Source organism: Ursus americanus, chromosome 15 (genome assembly GCF_024610735.1).
Source record: "Ursus americanus isolate L20-20 chromosome 15, mUrsAme1.1.p, whole genome shotgun sequence".
In the NCBI taxonomy this organism is placed as follows: Eukaryota; Metazoa; Chordata; class Mammalia; order Carnivora; family Ursidae; genus Ursus; species Ursus americanus.
The window spans coordinates 18,400,005-18,417,066 of NC_142141.1; the positions used below are offsets into that span (position 1 = coordinate 18,400,005).

The 17,062-nt window shown below is 48.8% G+C and overlaps 1 protein-coding gene across 2 annotated transcripts in view; it reads left to right on the forward strand.

The window, feature by feature from the left end:
* The window catches only part of ADAM19 (ADAM metallopeptidase domain 19), a 78,044-nt gene that overhangs the window by 27,758 nt on the left and 33,224 nt on the right, over window positions 1-17,062 (forward strand). The window contains exons 4-7 of one of the 2 annotated variants that reach the window (XM_045791996.2): window positions 1,192-1,270; window positions 6,992-7,068; window positions 14,561-14,753; window positions 15,427-15,492. In XM_045791996.2, the coding sequence (XP_045647952.2) occupies window positions 1,192-1,270; window positions 6,992-7,068; window positions 14,561-14,753; window positions 15,427-15,492 (415 nt within the window). Of the gene's footprint in view, window positions 1-1,191; window positions 1,271-6,991; window positions 7,069-7,354; window positions 7,416-14,560; window positions 14,754-15,426; window positions 15,493-17,062 lie in introns of those variants that run through there. The other variant, XM_087867827.1, reaches the window with a different exon arrangement.

A 17,062-nucleotide genomic window follows, 5' to 3' on the forward strand; every position in this document is an offset into this window, starting at 1 on the left:
ATCTGCAATCCCCTGAGATAACCACCATTAACAACGGACACTTGCTTCTCCAGTTGTTTTCAGTACACTGGAGTGTATTGTTATTAGTTTTTATTATAAAAGGGATTTTTAAAATATGTATTTTCCTGAAATTTATTGTTTTTTTATCTAACTGCTTTTTTAGGCATTTTTTCCATGTTAGTATATATAGATCCACTTAATTCTTTTTTTTGTTGGACTCCCAGTTTCTCTTCCATTTTTGCCCCTGGACCTCAACTTTCTACAGGTGCATTTTTCTTTTAACGTGGCTGAGCTAGTTGAAACATCCATTTGGCTCTTTTATTTTTCTTTGAACTTTTAGAGGAATTCTAGGACCCTTGTTTGGTGTTGTCTTACCTTTGGTGAGAGATTCTTAACCGCAGCCTCAAGGGGTCTGTGGCAAGAGAGAAACCAATGTCCAATTTTAGAAAAGAAAAGAAAAGAAGAAAAGAAAAGAAAAGAAAAGAAAAGAAAAGAAAAGAAAAGAAAGGAAAAGAAAAGAAAAGAAAAGAAAAAAGAATTTATTGTATTGTAACGCACAGATCTACCAGGTCTCAGGAAATCTGAACCACTAGGTCTCAGAAAAGGCAGGCAAAGGCCGTGCCGGGAATCCACGCAGCAAGAACAAAGGACCAGATGAATTGCTACCATCTGTTCAGTTTTTGCAATGTCACTCCATTGGCTTAGCTTGGATCATGGGCCACCCTTGGCCAGGGCCAGGTAGGACACCTTGATTGACAATCTCACCAAAATATGCAACAGGAAAGAGGGTTTCCCTTGAAGAAAACTTGGCATGCTGATACTCAAAGCTGGCGAATGCAGTGCTAGTGTTATCAACGAGGGTACGAAATAGAGTCCATAGACCTTGGGAAATTCTGAGTATGTGTTTGCATGTGTGTATTCCTAGGACCCAAAAAAGTTGCAACCATGCTTTAGTTTTGTCTCCTTCATCTGGTTGTGTCCAAACTAAGTGATGAACCCATTGAATACAAAATTAATCAACTTCCTCATGGTTTTCTTTTCATTCCTTAGGCCCTTATGATGGCTTATTTTCTTCAGCGCAGGAGATGGGTGGGTGGTTCTTCCTGGGTCATTTAGAATGACTGGCTGCTGTTTCCAGGAGGGTGGAGGCCATCACCTAAAGAGACAAATGTCTGTGTCTATTCTTTGCAGACACCTTTTTGCTCCAGCCTACACGGAAACCCATTATACTCCAAGTGGCAACCCTCAAACCACCACTCTGAAATCTGAGGTAAGTTCAGGTCAACAGAGATCTACAGGTGGCCTCTCCTGGCCCCACCCCTGGGGAGTGAGGAGACGCATTGTGGAGACTGCCCCCCTCCCCCGAAGGGACTGTTTGCCCTGACCCAAGACCAAGGGCGCAAGCAGGAGAACCATTATGCGAATTTGTTGTTTCATAAGGGCGCCCTCTCCTCTGCTGGCTACAATGGCCAAACAGTATTTTAGGTAATTGCATCTGATTAAAATTGGTATCAGTCATTACGAAGCATGCATTTTCTTTGTTGTATGTTAATCACCCACATATTAACAAAAGTCTAAGTGAGAGAAATGAATTACCAGTAATCCTGCCATTTCACTTAATTAGATGTTTAATTGATCCTTTTCCATATGGATGGATAAGGTTTTGTAGTCTGCCTTTTTAATGTGATTTTAGGTTATGCAGATTTTCTTGTTTTGCTGCCATCTTCATATTGGATTTTTTTTTTTCCCTCAAAGGTGTTTTTGAGTTTGGATATTTGCACAAAGATTTGTCATGTAAAAAATGGTCTTTCAAGGGTAGCTGGGGGGGGCTCAGTTGGTTAAGCATCTAACTCCTGATTTCAGCTCAGGTCGTGATCTCAGGGTCGTGAGATCAAGCCCTGCATTCGGCTCTGTGCTCAGCTGGGAGTCCTCTTGTCCCTCTCCCTCCTCCTACTTTCGAGCATGCTCTCTCTCTCAAATAAATAAAATGTTAAAAAAAAAGTCTTTCAAATGGTTTGTCAGATGGATGCATTTTAGTTTGCTTCACCACACCCCACTGGTGGGCATTTAAGGAAGTGAATTCTACCCATTTCATGGTTTGCTAACTTTTCCTACTGGGGGACCTGTTAGCATTGGTGGGATCAGAGCAGTGGTTCTCAGCTAGGAGTGATTTTGCTTAAATCGTTTCTTTTACTTAAACTTTTGTTAATGCGTGGGTGGGTAACTACCGTAGTGCAAAGAAAATATATTTCATGATGATTTCTATCAATTTTAACCAGATGCAGTTACCCTAAAAATTTCTATTTGTTTAACCATCTCAGCCAACAAAGGAGGGGACATTTGGCAGTGTCTGGAGACAGTTTTGACTGTCACAGCTGGGAGGTGGATGCTGCTGGCATCTAGTGGGTAGAAGCCAGGGATGCTGCCAAGTGTCCTACAATGCACAAGGCAGTTCCTCCACAACAGAGAAGTATCTGGCCCTAAATGTCAGCAGTGCCCAAGATGAGAGTGATCCTTCTCAGACTGCGCAGATGAGATGGGGTAGAAGGAGGGAAGACGGACTCCAGCAGGGGCGACAGTGGTTTTCTGCCTTTCGGGCAGGACGTCATGGACATTGGTGGCATGCAGATGTGGAAATGTGGTATACAGGGCAGCAGGATAGGTCCCTTTGCCTCAGTGCTCCTCTGGCAGCTTCTCGTGGAATCAGAGATTCCTACGTGGCCCATCTTTAAAATATCCCTGCTAGAGTGCAGATGTCCAAAAGACAACGACAGCCACTTTCCGTCAGCAAAAGCTCAGGTTAGTTTATCAGATTAGCCTTGGACGGGGAAGGGACACAGGATCGCTAAGTTTTGGTAGATCTGAGAGGTCTGGAGCATAGTAACCAGGTAGCTGAGGAGCTGTGTTCCATCCATGCTGTCTGCTTCACCAAGACCTTTCTGGAGTGGGGAGGAGTTAGCAGTGTGGCCGGTACCCACAGAGGGCAAGCTGGCCATGTCTTCTCATCTCTGGGGGGCATTCAGGTGTGGCTCCATACTTTCTTCAGTGCCCCTTGGTCGAAACTTCCTCCGTCATTGAGACCTCTGCTCTCTGCCTCTAGGGAGGCAGGGAGGGGGCAAGCATGCCTCGAAAGCCCCAGGACCTCACAAAGCACTGTCCTCTGAGTTTGGCTCTTGCACTTCTCCACCCGCAGCTCAAGAATGGGTCTCAGTGCACAAGTTTGCCATGAGCTCATACTTCCTGCTGTGAAAGCCCCCTTGGGTGGCCCCCTCAGACCGAGAAGCTGAGAAGGAATGCGATGACTTCATGACTGTTCATTTACTTGTTCTTTGTGCTCTCAGCATTAGGCAGAGATGCTGTGAGGGCCTTTCAGAAACAAAGGAGTGGATGAGAACTTCCCCCCACCCCCAGAGTGCCCCTCCTTCCTAAAGGTCTTATTGACCGAAGCACATCCTAGCTCTAGTATGGGACGACCCGTTATTTTTGTACATCCCCTCCTATTGGACTCTTGCAAAGCCCCCACCCAGCCTCATGGAGCTCCTACTCAGCTTTCTTATCTGGGAGCTGAGGACTTCAAAAAGAAACGAGAATAGAATATACCATTTAGCTGTGCCTGACCCCAGTGTGGAGGGCCACTCCCTCCCAGTCTTGGCCAGGGTTACTGGGAACCCTGGGAACCCTGGGAACCATTAAACTCATCCTCCGGGCCTGTAGGAGTTACAGATTTGGGGTCTGAAGCCAGGCTTGTAGACTTGGCTTTAACTAGCTATGTGACCTTAACCAACCCTTTTGACCACACTGGTGTTGAGTTTCTTCATCAGAAAATTGGATGTATTAAGATGTGACTCTCAGAGCTATAGAAGGGTAAGATGAATCACCAATTTTGTGGGAATTTATAAACATCTCTCCCAGCACCACATTTTACTCATGATGATTTTGAGAGAAGAAGAGAGAAAGGAACATGTTGACGTTCAGATAACCAGTGAGTGGCAAGGCTTAGACTAGGATTAAGTCCCTGTTGGTGCTGTAGAGAGTAGGGCTGTGACCAGTCCAGTCCTATGCACTTTCCTGGGACTGCTTTTGCTCAGAGAGGCTGTCGAGTCTAGAGTTAGGCTGCTGTGGTTTGTCTCCACCTGGCTGTGTGACCTTGTGAGTAACTGGAAACCTCTCCCACCTTTAAGTTCCCTTTTTTAAAAAATGGGAGTAATAATACCTACCTCATAAGGCTATGAGGTTGTTAGAATTAAAGGAAAAAATCTCCATTAGCTTTTTTATCCAGTAGTCAGGGCTGCACGGATGTTAGCCCCCATTGATTACAACAGTCACTGGCAAGTATCGCTAGCCCACACGGCGTGTGTGAAAGCCCTCGGTCAATTTAAGGCATGTTACAAAAGTCCGTTGTCAAGCTATTTCCGAGAGCACTCAGTGAACACATCACTCCAAGGATGGGAGGAAGCCCAGGGGTTCTTCACACACATCCCTGGATTTGAATTCTCTTGATTTGTAGAGGTACCTGGATTTTTGAAACTGTAGCTGACCTCATTTCTGAGCTTTTTGACTCTCCATCATTCCAACCCCTGCGAACCCCATTTACTGCATGTGGGCCTGGCCCCCTCTTGCACCTGTGAAAGATCCCAGTTGTGGAGTTCGTGGCCCCATGGCTGAGTTCTGAGGATCAGTTCAGAACCTGGGCGTTTGATGATGCGTCTCCGGGTCTTGGAATCTGGGGGGAGGGAGAGATCCGTGCGACAGGCTGGCATCTGCAAGCAGATGGAATCCTGGCTGGAAGGAGGGCTGGGCCTGCCTCCCCTTGCTTCATAGGTGCCGGCGTGGTGGCTTTCCTCCGTGCTTCTCTGAAGGTCGGGATCTGGTTTGTTGGAAGGCCAGGAGAGTTCGATGCAAAGAGGGGGCCTGCTGCCAGTCCCTCCTCCTGACTGCCTGAGCTTGCCTGGGTGGAGGAGCCGAGCCACACTGCTGGCCAGCGGGTTGTTGCCAGGAGAAGGGGCACCGGTGGTCCGGACACTGACCCTGAGCTGAGGGCCGGCCTGGCGCGTAGCCTGTGGTCTGGCTGCGCGGTTCAGCTGCATAGGACGCAGGACTGGTGCAGGACGACTGAGGATTCAGGCCCTTGGTGGGCTTCCAGCTCCCTCGAGGCCACCTTCTGCCTTTGACAAGGAGACTTGAATGCCCGTGTCATGATCACTGAGGTTCGTTGCCTGCCCCTGTGGGCCAGGGTCCTTGATGTAGAGTATTCGCACAACCACCTCTCGAGGTAGAGACCCAGGATGCTGGAGGTCTGAGAGAGGTTGTGGGACTGCTTCCATCACTGGCAGGTGAGGGAGCGTGCATGTAATCTGGCCTGGCCATGCCAAAACGCCTGAATTTAATCATCAGGCCACACCACTGCCCAGAGCTGGCGGAAGGTGGGGCCAGAGAATTCAGACGAATGGGTCTGCTGCGTCCTGGGTCACGTCCCTACTGGCTGGGGATTGAGGAACAACTGACTACAAGCAAGCATCATCCCAGTGATGATTCGCTTGGACTCTTCCATAGGCAGATGCCTGCAATTTCTGATTGGCCCTACCTGGGCGTTGGGGGGAAAAGAGAAAGCTCCCATGTCTGCAGCTCATAGCTCATCCCCTTCCTAACACCTCTGCAGAACCTGGCTCTGCTCTGGGGACTTTTCCTTCTCTCTGTTCTGAGCAGCTGAGCTCCCTTGAACTATGTGGGGAGACGTTTGTAGGAGTGTGCCCCTTGTGTGTTGGGGACAGTCCTGGGCTGCGCCTTTTGGTCTGGTTGGTGCCTCAGTGCTCCCCGCTGTGTCCCGGTTGGCCTCTTAGATGCTCTGGTCCCCCTACTTCTGATACAGTCTGCTGGCACCTCCAACTTTTATTTCAAGCCTCTCTTCAGAGTCTGTAATTAGATCTTTGTATGGCTTTTTAATTAAGATTGGCTCTCACGAGATGCTAAGGCCCAGGAAGGCTGGAGCTGTGCCTGTTCGCCCCTTGTTGTGTCTCCCAGGCCTAGCCGGGGGCCTGGCCCGGAGCGGCGCTCGGCAGCTGGCGTGGTCATGAGGAGTCCAGCCAGGTCGGGAAGACCAGATGGCTGTGAGACACGCCGATGTGAGAACAGCATCAGAACTCCATGCGTCCATGCATGCGGCTGCCAAATCGGCTCTGATCCAGACACGCAGGGATTCAGGGGAGGTGGGGAAGTGGGGGAGCTCTCTGTTTCCCAGGGCTGTTGTCGCAAAGCACAGTGAACTTGGGGATGTAAGACACAGTTCCGGAGGCTGGAAGTCCAAAATCAAGGTGTCAGCAGGGCCAGGCTTCCTCTGTAGTCTCTAGGGAATGGGGCTTCCTTGCCTCTTCCAGCTTCTGGCAGCTCCTAGTAGTCTGTGGGGCTCCCCGGCTTGTAGCTGCCTCACCCTAATCTCGGCTGCCATCTTCCAATGGCGTCTTCTCTCTCTCTCTCTCGGGGTCTCTGTGTCCTCCCCTCTTTTTCTAAGGACATGGGTCCAGTATGACTTCATCTTAATTTAATGCCATCTGTGAAGACCCTATTCCAAAAAAGATCACATTCTGAGGTTCTGGGAGGACAGCATCTCAACTCTGCAGGGGGTCCCAGAGATGAGTCTACTAGCAAGGAGGCAGGCTCTTCAGAAGCCAGCCTTGCCTAGGGCCACGTGTCATGGCAAGACCCCTGAACTAGACCTGAAGTCCCGGCTTCTCTGACTAGCAGGGAGACCTTCAACAAACCTTTCTGCTTCTCTGAATCTCGGCTTCTTCATCTGTTCACTGGGGATGATGACATCTGCTCTGTCCCACTTCCCAGGACTATTACAAGGATCAAATAAAATGGTGACTTGGAAAGCTCTTTGCAGATTGTAAGTTAGGACGTATATAATCATTCCTGACCTTCACAAGACATGAACATTGCTGTACTTATCAGTGTCCTTTCGCCTGACTACCCCTCCTTTTCTCCTTGCTAGAACCACTGCTTTTACCACGGGACGGTGAGGAAGGCAGAAGAGTCCAGCGTGACACTCAGCACCTGCCGGGGAGTGAGGTAAGGGGCCCTGTCAGTGCTGTGGGTGCCTGGCACTTGCCCCAGGCATGGAATTTTTAGGACAAGCAGTGCTGGCCTTGGGTAGAGACCCTGAGACGCTGCCCATTGAGAGTGTATGTGAGCCAGTTCTAAGAAGAACTGAGCTTGGGAGAGACCAGGGAAATCCCAGATTATCTACAAATTCACTGAGATTGAGCTTTTTTATTCTTGAGGAACTTGAGATTTCATTATTATTTAGGTATGGTGAAGCCAGAAGATCAGGAGATGACTGTCATTGAAAAAATAGTTTGCTGTACTCAAGATCCCAAGAGGAGGGGGCACAGCACCTAAGGAAGCATACGGTTCAGGTTGTGGGGCGTTCAGGGTGTGTGGGGTGAGGGGATGTGGGCAGAAGTCTTTGCTGTGGTTTCTACAGGAAGAAACAGGCAAGGCAAGGTTAGCTGGTTTCGGATTGGCCCGTTTGAAGTGAGACCTGGGGCATAGGGGCTGCTCCTAAGTTGTCTTCCACCTGACCCTGGGGTGATCAGGGCAGGGGGACTGGCCAAGAGGGTGAGAGCCTGCATTTGAAAGTTGTTTACCATCCCTAGGAATTGGCTAATCCTGAGAAGGGCAAGGCCCCAGCTGTCAGAACATGAGAATATAGAAAATAGAAGTCATGGCTCACACACTTGAAATGAGCGTGAGTGCTTGTCCCCACTTCTCCTTTGCTCTCCTCGGGTAGAAGAACTAGCTGGCAGTAAAAAAGGAAATGGGCATCTAGTGAGAAGAGGAGGGAGGAAGAGAAGCGAGAAGCAAGGTAATTTTCAGGATGAGAGGCGTGGTAGAGAATGTTAAGGGTTAGGTTAGCTACAGCACTCTACAGACATGCAGGGTTATTATCATCCTGTGACAGTGAGGCCGTGCTAAGGCTTCACCCAGGCTCACATGCAGGTACAAGGCCCCTCGTGCTGCAGATCCCATGTGTTTGTTTATAGACTGGGCCATGTCTCCTCTGTAAGGCTTCGTGGTGCGTCTGCCGGAGGGAATTAAGCAGGAAACAAGTTTTGGCTGGGAGACCATAACGGTGGCTCCAAATCCCCTGCTCAGATGACCTGGTTGAGCCAAGCCAACTGGTCTCCCAGTGGTGTTTACAGGCCCAGCCACCACCACCTGCAGTCTGCAAGTAAACAATGTCTGTCCCAAGAAGGAAGAAAGGGAGCGTGCAGGTGTGCCTTGCTTCTCTCTGCCTCTTCCTCTGTGTCCGTGGTCTGGAGCAGTGGGAACTTGGCTTGGCCTCTCGTAAATCATTCCCGCAGCCGTGCTGACAGGGGGAAACCGGGTGAGCCGTCCATGTGTCTGTGTTTTGCATGCTTCCCTCTGCAGTCCACTCATCTTACTTTCCCAGCCTTCTCACTCCACACCTTAAGAACTTAAGGGCATCTGTGGGCCCGGCTGGCTTAAGAGCCAGAGACGTATACCAGATGTCTCACTCGGACCCTAGGGAAGGAGCAGCTGCAGCAGCAGCAGACTTGAAACCCATGGAGCCCTCGAGTCCCTCCCCAAGGCTCATAATGCCGTGCCTCCGTGGGCGAGTCCCCATAGTGATGGTGCTTCTCTCCTGGGAACGTGCTCCTTGTGATTGGAGAAAACAGGTAGGATTTATACCAAATGGAATCTTCAGGCTGATAATACAAATACAGAGGAGTTCCCCTGAGTTTCCAGAGTTTCCAGATTGTTGTGGGGCCCCCCTCTTCTCTCCAAAGCTGTGTTTGGGTGACTTTAATTGAAGCAGTAATACATGATCAGAGGAAAAACAAACTCAAATAGTGTAAAAGAGAGGGTACAATGAAAGATAGGGTTCTTTCTCACCCAGGATTTCCAGGTCTTCCCCCTGCCCCCGAGGCAGTCATTGTGTTACCAGTTTCTTGTTTATCCTTTTAGAAATATTTCTTGCAAAAAAAGAAAGTTGGTAGGTAATATTGTGTTTTATAATATTTGGGCCGCTGACACCTTTAAGAATTGCACAGCAGCTATGGATACTTATAAAATACACCAGTAAAAAGATGTGGCATACCATTTCACTAGGGATGGTGGGTATCCGGGCTCCCCCAGTCTATCTCTGATCAACAACTCATCCTCTAATGTCTACCTGACTTCTTGCATGCACAAATGCTTTGCAGAGTAACAGATAGGATCAATGTAAGGAAGGACGGTTATTTGTGAAGAAATCTAGGCAGTACTGGGATGAAGGGAACGTGAGTGAACTTGTGGGTTCTAGGAGACACGGTGTGCCTGTGTATGTTTGTGTATGTGTCCCCAGCTCACTCTCTGTGAGCAAGAGAGGTATGGATTGCAGTAAAACATTTTTTTTTTTTACCTCCTGGTAAGTTGTTTATTTTTAACGAAAATGCTTATGGAAAATTATTATTGCATAACTAATGTGTTAAACATTCAAATAATCTAGAAGTGTCAAGTTAAAAGAAGTGAAAGTTCCTTATCCCCTCCCACTGTCCCAGCCAGTTGCATTCCCCATCTATATAACCACTGTTGGGGATACACATAACTGAAAGACATAATCGTATGTAGCCATGACGTTTCTTAATCCGAGTAAGATTACCCGATACATAACGTCTTGTAAGTTTTCACTCACTTAACATTATGTCTTAGGCGCACATAGATCTGTCTCATTCTTCGAATGGCTGCATAGTGTCTTATCTACGAATGTCCGGCAAGTTTAATTACATAGAAGGTCTTTCAAGGATAAACAATAAATCATGTGATAGCAGCTCTGTCCTCAAAACTCTGGGACCCACATTCACTGCGGTTATACCTGACTCCTCGTCCCAGGACTCAGATCTGTGAGAGAGGGCAGGAGAGAGACCATGAGATTGGAAATGAACGCGAGAGAATGTGTAAGAATGTGTGCATGATGGCCTGGAAGGAGCTCAGAATTTAGAGTCAAGACACCTGAGTTTGAGACCTAGCTCCACACCTCCTGGCGATGTGATCTCTGAGCTTTGCCTTCCCCGAATCATTTTCTCCTTCTCTTTGCCTCGGCTGGACTGGCGTCCCCCGTGGGCCTTCGTCAGTTTTACAAACAGTGCTCATGGTGCAGGGGCTGTGAGTGGGCGGTGGGGGTGGGGGCTTGTGTCAGGGCCCCACTGGGGAATGAGGAGCCTGTTCACCAGAAGACTGGTATCTGCCCCCAGCTCTAACATTAACTCGCTGGGTAACCTTGCAAGCTCCTTGTTCTCTGGGCTTTGGTTCCTCTCATCTGAAAAAGAAAATAGATCAGGTCACTCGAAGGACTATTGAGCGTTGGAAGTTCCGTGCTGCCGAGCGTGCACGGTCCCAGGGAGGTGGGTGCCTGGGGCAGGAGGAGGTGGTTCGTACACCCGCAGCAGGCCATCCCTGTCTGCCCCTTTGCCAGGGAGGGGCATGGCCTTCCGCCTTTGAATACCTGGCCTTCCTTCTGAAGAACACAGAATAAACACTGCCTCTGTGTCCGGCACAGAGTAAGCCCGCGTGGGGCGGTTCCGCTAAGTCATGACAGGTGTAGTAGATTCTGGAGTCAAACCAGTCTTGCTCTAAAACCTAGTTCTCCAGGGTCGGTTTTCTCGCCTATAAAGTGGGAACGGTCGTGACATCATTGGTGGATTTACATTAGGGGATGAGTGCAGCCTCTTTGAGAGCAGGGACTCTTTTCGGTCATATTGCCTCCCTAGAGCCTAAAACAGTTCCTGGCACATCAGAGATTCCATATATGTGTGCTGGATGGCTACAGAATGGCTCCCTATTACTTCAGTCAGTTATCACAGCCACGGTGTGAGCTGCCCAGCACAATGCTAGTCGACCGCAGAGCCCGAATTTGAACCCAGGTGTGTCTCCCTCCTGAGCTTACACTCTCCACTTGTCCCTTGCCGCCCCATTCCCTAGGGAGCGCGTCACCTATGTGCCTTCTTCCTTCTGTGCTGCCTTTGGTGCCCCCAGCTACCCCCTTCTCATTGGATGCAGATTGGGGCGGGGTGGGGAAGGAAGAGAAAGAAGGGGAGTACCTCTTAGAGCAGCTCTGGACGTAGGGACATGGGATGTGTCCCCTTAGGTTCACATTCCCCTAGGAATGGACACATTCCTAGGAAGCACTTCTTGGCTAGGTCCTTCAAGGGTGCATTTGGGTGAGTCCCATGGTCAGTCAAGAGTTAAGCACGCTTCACTCGCTGCTGTCTGCCTGTCCTGCCCTGCCAGGGTTCCTCTTTATAATTTCATTTATATCAAGCTCTCAACAATGAGCAATAGAGTGGAGAGTGGAATGGAGCTAGCATGTGAGGTCCCAGCCACCCAGCCTCCTGGGCCCCCCTCCCGTGCCCCTTGGCAGAGCTCTGCCACGGCTTACATTTAGCAAATTAAATCAACTGAGGCTCCTGGAAAGATAAATGACCTGTGGGTGCTCAGGGGAGAGCAGCTAGCAGGATTTGGGGGTGGTGATAGGGGAGGGCCACAGCAACTAGATTCTAAGAAATCCCCTCCTACGCCCACCATTGTCAAAGCTGGTGCTCACTGTGAAGTCATGGGGCCTGTGCCAGCTTCTCCTCCAAAGCAGGCAATCTGGGAGGGTTGCAGCTGTGCCAGGGGGGCAAGTTACCAGGAAGCACAGTAGGGGGAGGGGAGGGGAGCGGCCACGAGTTCTCAGTGTCCTTCTGAGCCCTATTATCTGCCCACTCCCTGAACCAGAGTCGTCTGGACCTTTGTGAAAAGACGGGCTAAGCCAGACTTCCGGAGTGTGCCTGTGCAGGGAATTACCACGGGGCTTGTTCGCGGTGTAGGTGCTCCAGCCACAGAATCTGAGGGTCCTACATCTGTAGTGTTAATATACCCTGCAGAACAGTCTACTAGGGAACTCTGGGAGCTCTGATCCTGGAGCTCTTGGACCTGCAAGGTTGGAACTCAGTGATGGAGGCAGACGGCCCTGAGACTGCCAGACCCTAAATCTTTGGCTCCAAATACCCAGCAGACCTTGTGATGGAACCTCCCTGGGGCTCAGTTTCCTCATCTGTAAAATGGGACTCATGATGGTGCTTTATAACACTGAGAAAAGAAAAAAAGAATGATGATTGTTAAGCACCGTGCCTGGCATGTAGTTAACTCACAAAAAATGGCCCCTAACAATGAAAAGCAGACTAAATGCCTCCTTTGTCTTGTTATCTCCCAGCAGACTGCTGTCTTACTTCCGACAGGCGATCGCACCTCCGTGGAGAGTTAACAGTCGGTTGTAGCCATCTGTAAACCCGGGATATCTTTCTGATCCACTCTACAGCGCTGTTGTGACAGATGCAGTGCGAGGGCGTGGTTCAGGTTGTGGGACCTGGAACCAGACAGCTTGAGTTCTTACTACCGGTGCGACTTTGGGTCGGTTTATTAACTTCACCTAGCCTTAGGGTTCTTATTTGTACAACGGGGATCAGGAATGTTAGTGTGAAGAAGAAAATTCTCAGCACAGTGCCCGGACCATAGCAAAGCCTCTATATAGCCACCGTGATTACTCTTATTCACCATGTACCAAGCTTTGCCTTGACCTCTGTTCTGTTTGACCCAGAGGCTTGGGTCAACACACTGGAACCTTCCTGGTTCCTGTGTGGAACTTTCCACTCACTGGGTGTTATCTTCGCAGCCACAACCTGATGGGCACAAAACCATCATCCGACTTGCTGTCAAGCCCTCTGTTTCCAATGTTTGGAGCATTGGGGGAAACTGAGGTCATGGGAGGGGCCTTGGTCAGCCGAGATGAGAAGAAAGCTTGGGAACAGGATGCCCGCGGTGGCTCTGACCTCTGCCCTTTCCTGTCTGGACTCGAGAGCGGATGTGACCCTTGCTCTTCACCCCTCTCCCACCCCCAGCTGTTCAGGGAGTACCTTGGGTGTCCTGCCACGGGGCTGGTCCCAGATTGCTGTGTCAGCCTGGGTGAGGCAGCCAGGAAGTCGTCAGGCTCCCTGGCACCGGAATGAGGTCAGCCAGGGATGGATTCCAGGAAGGCTGCTGCTGATCAGAGCCTGGCGCTGTCTCTCCCACAGGCATCACAGGCTCTTCCCAAAGGGCAAAACCTGGGTGGGGACTCGAGGGGGTAGGGGCAGAGGTGGAAACTGGGGCAGCCAGAGAGAGGTCCTGCCAGTTTGAAGTGGCAAAGAGTGACTTGGAGATACTTTAGCCTTTTGAACTTTCTGGACAGATGAAGGCCTGAGGTTTTGGAGCCCATGAAATGCTGCTGGTGCCCTGGGACTTATTACTGGGCTTCTTCCTCCCCTGGAGCCCTGACTGAGTGCATTCCTTGGCTACATCAAGGATGGCAGATGCCTGCTACACGGGCCTGTACTCACCCTTCCATGGATTATTTGGGATAGCGACCAAGAATAGGTCAATGCACTCTTTCTCTCGGAAGCCTCATTGATGTCATGCTCCCAGGCAGCTGTGTCCAGTCCATCAGTGTTTGGGGCGATGAAATCTTTTTGCTGTCTCTGTTACATACTCTAGTGATTTATTCCCAGGTTCAGAGTCTAAGCTGTATGGGGGCAGGCGCTTCATCTGTCTTGTTCTCTTCTCCGTCCTCAGCAACTAGTTTGATGCCTGGCACATAGCAGGAGCTCAGGGAACACTTGTGGAATGAATGACTGTCCTCTGATGAAGCTGTGAATGACTCGAGGACAGCGATCATGTCTACACCACATCTAGTACAGATTGCGAGTTCAGTGAGTGGAAGAGTAGAATGAATGAATACATGTGCTTATTCTGAGTTCAGTGCTTGTATCTGTAACCAAGAGCCAAGAGTAGTTTCCCATCCTTGGTTGTGGTCATCACTTCAGTGAAGAGCAGCCTGACTGGGGCTGGTAGGAAAGCCGTCAGTGATGCCTCTGGCTTTGGTTTCTTCTGTACACAAAAATCTTTCCATTTAATCATCTGGAGCCCTGTTAAATTAGTAAATTGTCATTTGCATTTACACAGGGGGAAAACTGAGTGATTTTTTTTTTTAAGAGATTCATTGAAGATCATTTGACAGCTTAACATTTAGAGGGAAGACCAGAACTTGGGTTTTCTCACCCCCAGGCCACTGGTTTCCTTTCCAGTCACCAGACTATCTTTTTCTGAGTCTATAAGTTTCAACTTTTGATTTGTCATATGCCATGTTTGAGTTTGGGAAGCTTTTTGGAATCCTGGTCTTACCATCCTTTATATTATGAACTGTCCCTGGTGAGCCTTTTTAGAACCTTTGAGCTTCTTCATAATAAGCTTTTAGTACCTGAAATTGTGTACCACCTTTCATATACATGTGCAGATTTCTCTGGAGAGGAAGTCTGAGTTTGCATCAGATTCTCACCCAACGGTGCGTGACCCCACAGTAAAGTTAAGCACCAATGATCAAAACCAACTGTGTCATTTCACGTATGGAGAAACTGAGGCCTGAGCAAGAGACTTTTCCAGGACTACAATCTTTGACCAGAGATTCTGTTTCTCCCGTTGACAGAGGACTGATCATGGTGAGCAGTAACCTCAGCTACATCATCGAGCCCCTCCCTGACAGCGAGGGCCACCACCTTATTTACAGATCTGAACATCTCAAGCTGCCCCTGGGGAACTGTGGGGTCGAGTACTCCAAGTCCACCACCAGGGACTGGGTCCTTCATTATACCAACCAGACCAGGAAACGACCTCGCAGGGTGAGTCTCAATGCAGGCGTCAACCTGGGGGTAGGTTTTTCCCCTCTGCGGATCCTTACTTTGGATCCAGGAGTATTTCTAAATTAAAGGAGATGGCCAGGAACGAGGAAATAACCTTTATTTTTTTTTTAATTCTAAGTTACTATCTTTTTCACTGTTGTGTGAGATACCCTTGTTTGGATGGAATAACTGCTTTTGGGAAAAACTTTTGGGAAAAACACTATGACATTTAAAATACCCTGAGATGCTTATTTCAGAAACTTTAAAATGTGAGAAAAAAAATATGCCTCCCCTTTTGGAATAACCACTTAACCATATGCACAAAGTGCTTGTATTTATGTATACTGAAAATAGAGGTATGTGGTTTAAATGCTTTTTGGGAACTTGATTGTCAGCATGTTCCCTCACAGTATGTTGGCCCCTGTACTTGCCAGCCAGCTCATAATTTTTTGAGTATAAAGGACTGGACTCATAGTCCCAGAGCAGCCCCAGCGATAACCAAGATGGCGGGCGGAAGGTGTAGTGAGGGTAATGGGACCGTAGCCAGCATCAAATGTAAAGTTAGTGAGGAGGTCCACTGCTTATTAACTAGCACCATTTCTTAGCAGTTGTTTTGAAATGAGGCCATGCCCACCATTTCTACAGCTCTGATCTGTTTATATCTCTTTCTTAGATGAAACGGGAAGATTTACACTCCATGAAGTACGTGGAGCTTTACCTCGTGGCTGATTATGCAGAGGTAAGGGGGAGGCAATGGGTTTTAGCGGAAAAACTACTCTCTCGATAGCTTCCATTCCAGGCTTTCACCCACTTTGGGGAAATGCTGAAACATTCATCTTTCTCCAGTGTGTCGTGTGATTTGGGCCTTAAATCTGACCGAGGGCTCTTTTTGCTATTTCAAACATAGTTGGGGAAAAAAATCAAGGAAAAAATCTCTGCTGGCTCAATACATTAATTAGATAGAAAATCAGGGCAACCAGCGTTATTTAGATTAACATTTCTTAAATTGAATCTGAGTACCTTTCGGTTTTGGTGCTTATTCTTAGGGAACCCATAAATTCTCCATAGAAATTTCAAAAAAAATTTTTTTTTGCAAAGATAATAAGTATATTCTCAGTCATCTGATTGAATACAATTTTCCTGCCTATGTGTGGGTCCATTTTTATAACCCCCTTGGTGCCAAATGAGAACCATGGTTCCCAAAGCATCAGCAGCCCCTGGGAACTTGTGAAGTACAAATTCTTGGGCCCCACTCCAGACCTGCTGAGTCCTAATCTATGGGGCCAGGGGCCAGGAATCCCTATTTTAACAAGCCCTCTGGGTGATTCTGGACACAGGCAAGTTTGAGAACTACTGACCTAAGGAATAGCTGTTTACCCTTTAATTCTATATTTCTCAAATCAGCCAGATTCTCAGGGGCCTTGGCTTCTAAGATTTGATGAGCATTCATCTCTCTCACTCTTTCATTTGTTCATCAGTGATATCTTGATTCTCTCTTATGTGTCAAGCACAGTGCTTGACCCCAGGAGATGAGCCCAGACCTGTCCCTGACATCAAAGTTTAGAGTAGCGGCACAAAAACTCAAGTGTGGTGACGGCCAGGATGGATCTTTACAGGGGATTAGAGCAAAGATCGTGAGAGGGCTGGCATGGTTTTGGGAATTGGGGAAACTCCACAGGGATGATGTTGAAGCTGAAACTGGAAGAGGGGGTTCAGGTTCCAGAGCCCATATTTGCCTACACTAACCATGTTTCACCTCCAATTCTCACTTTGTGTAGTGACTCAACCACAACTAAACACAGCTGGGCAGGGACAGTCACAACGAACTGAGCACTCACCATGGTCTAATGCTGCCGCCTCGCCTGGGGCTCCCCTGGTACAGAACTCGTCAGAGCTCCGCCTGTCTCGTGCCCCCTCCAGATGCTGCCGTTACCAGATCCCCAAAAAGACCTCATCCCAAGGCAGCTTTACCTAGTCCACAGTCCCAAAGCACGGATCCTGGGGCAGTGAGGGTCGTGGAAAGAACACTAGGCTTCGGGCCAGAAGATCATTAGTGGCAGGAGCAGGTGGCCTTGAGCTGCCTTAAAGGGCAAGGAGTTGTTACCTGGGCAGAAGAGTGGAGGTGAAGGGCATTTCAGGCCGAGGGAACATCATGTTCTGCTTTGGGAAGAATTTAGCTTTGCAACTGATGTAGGTATTGGTCTTTCCAGGAGCCTTTCCTTTTTTTTTCTCTCTCTCTTTTGTTTTCCTTTCCAAAGACTGGTGTGTGTGTGTAGGATGGGGGAGCGGTGTGGGGAGCTAAATCTAAA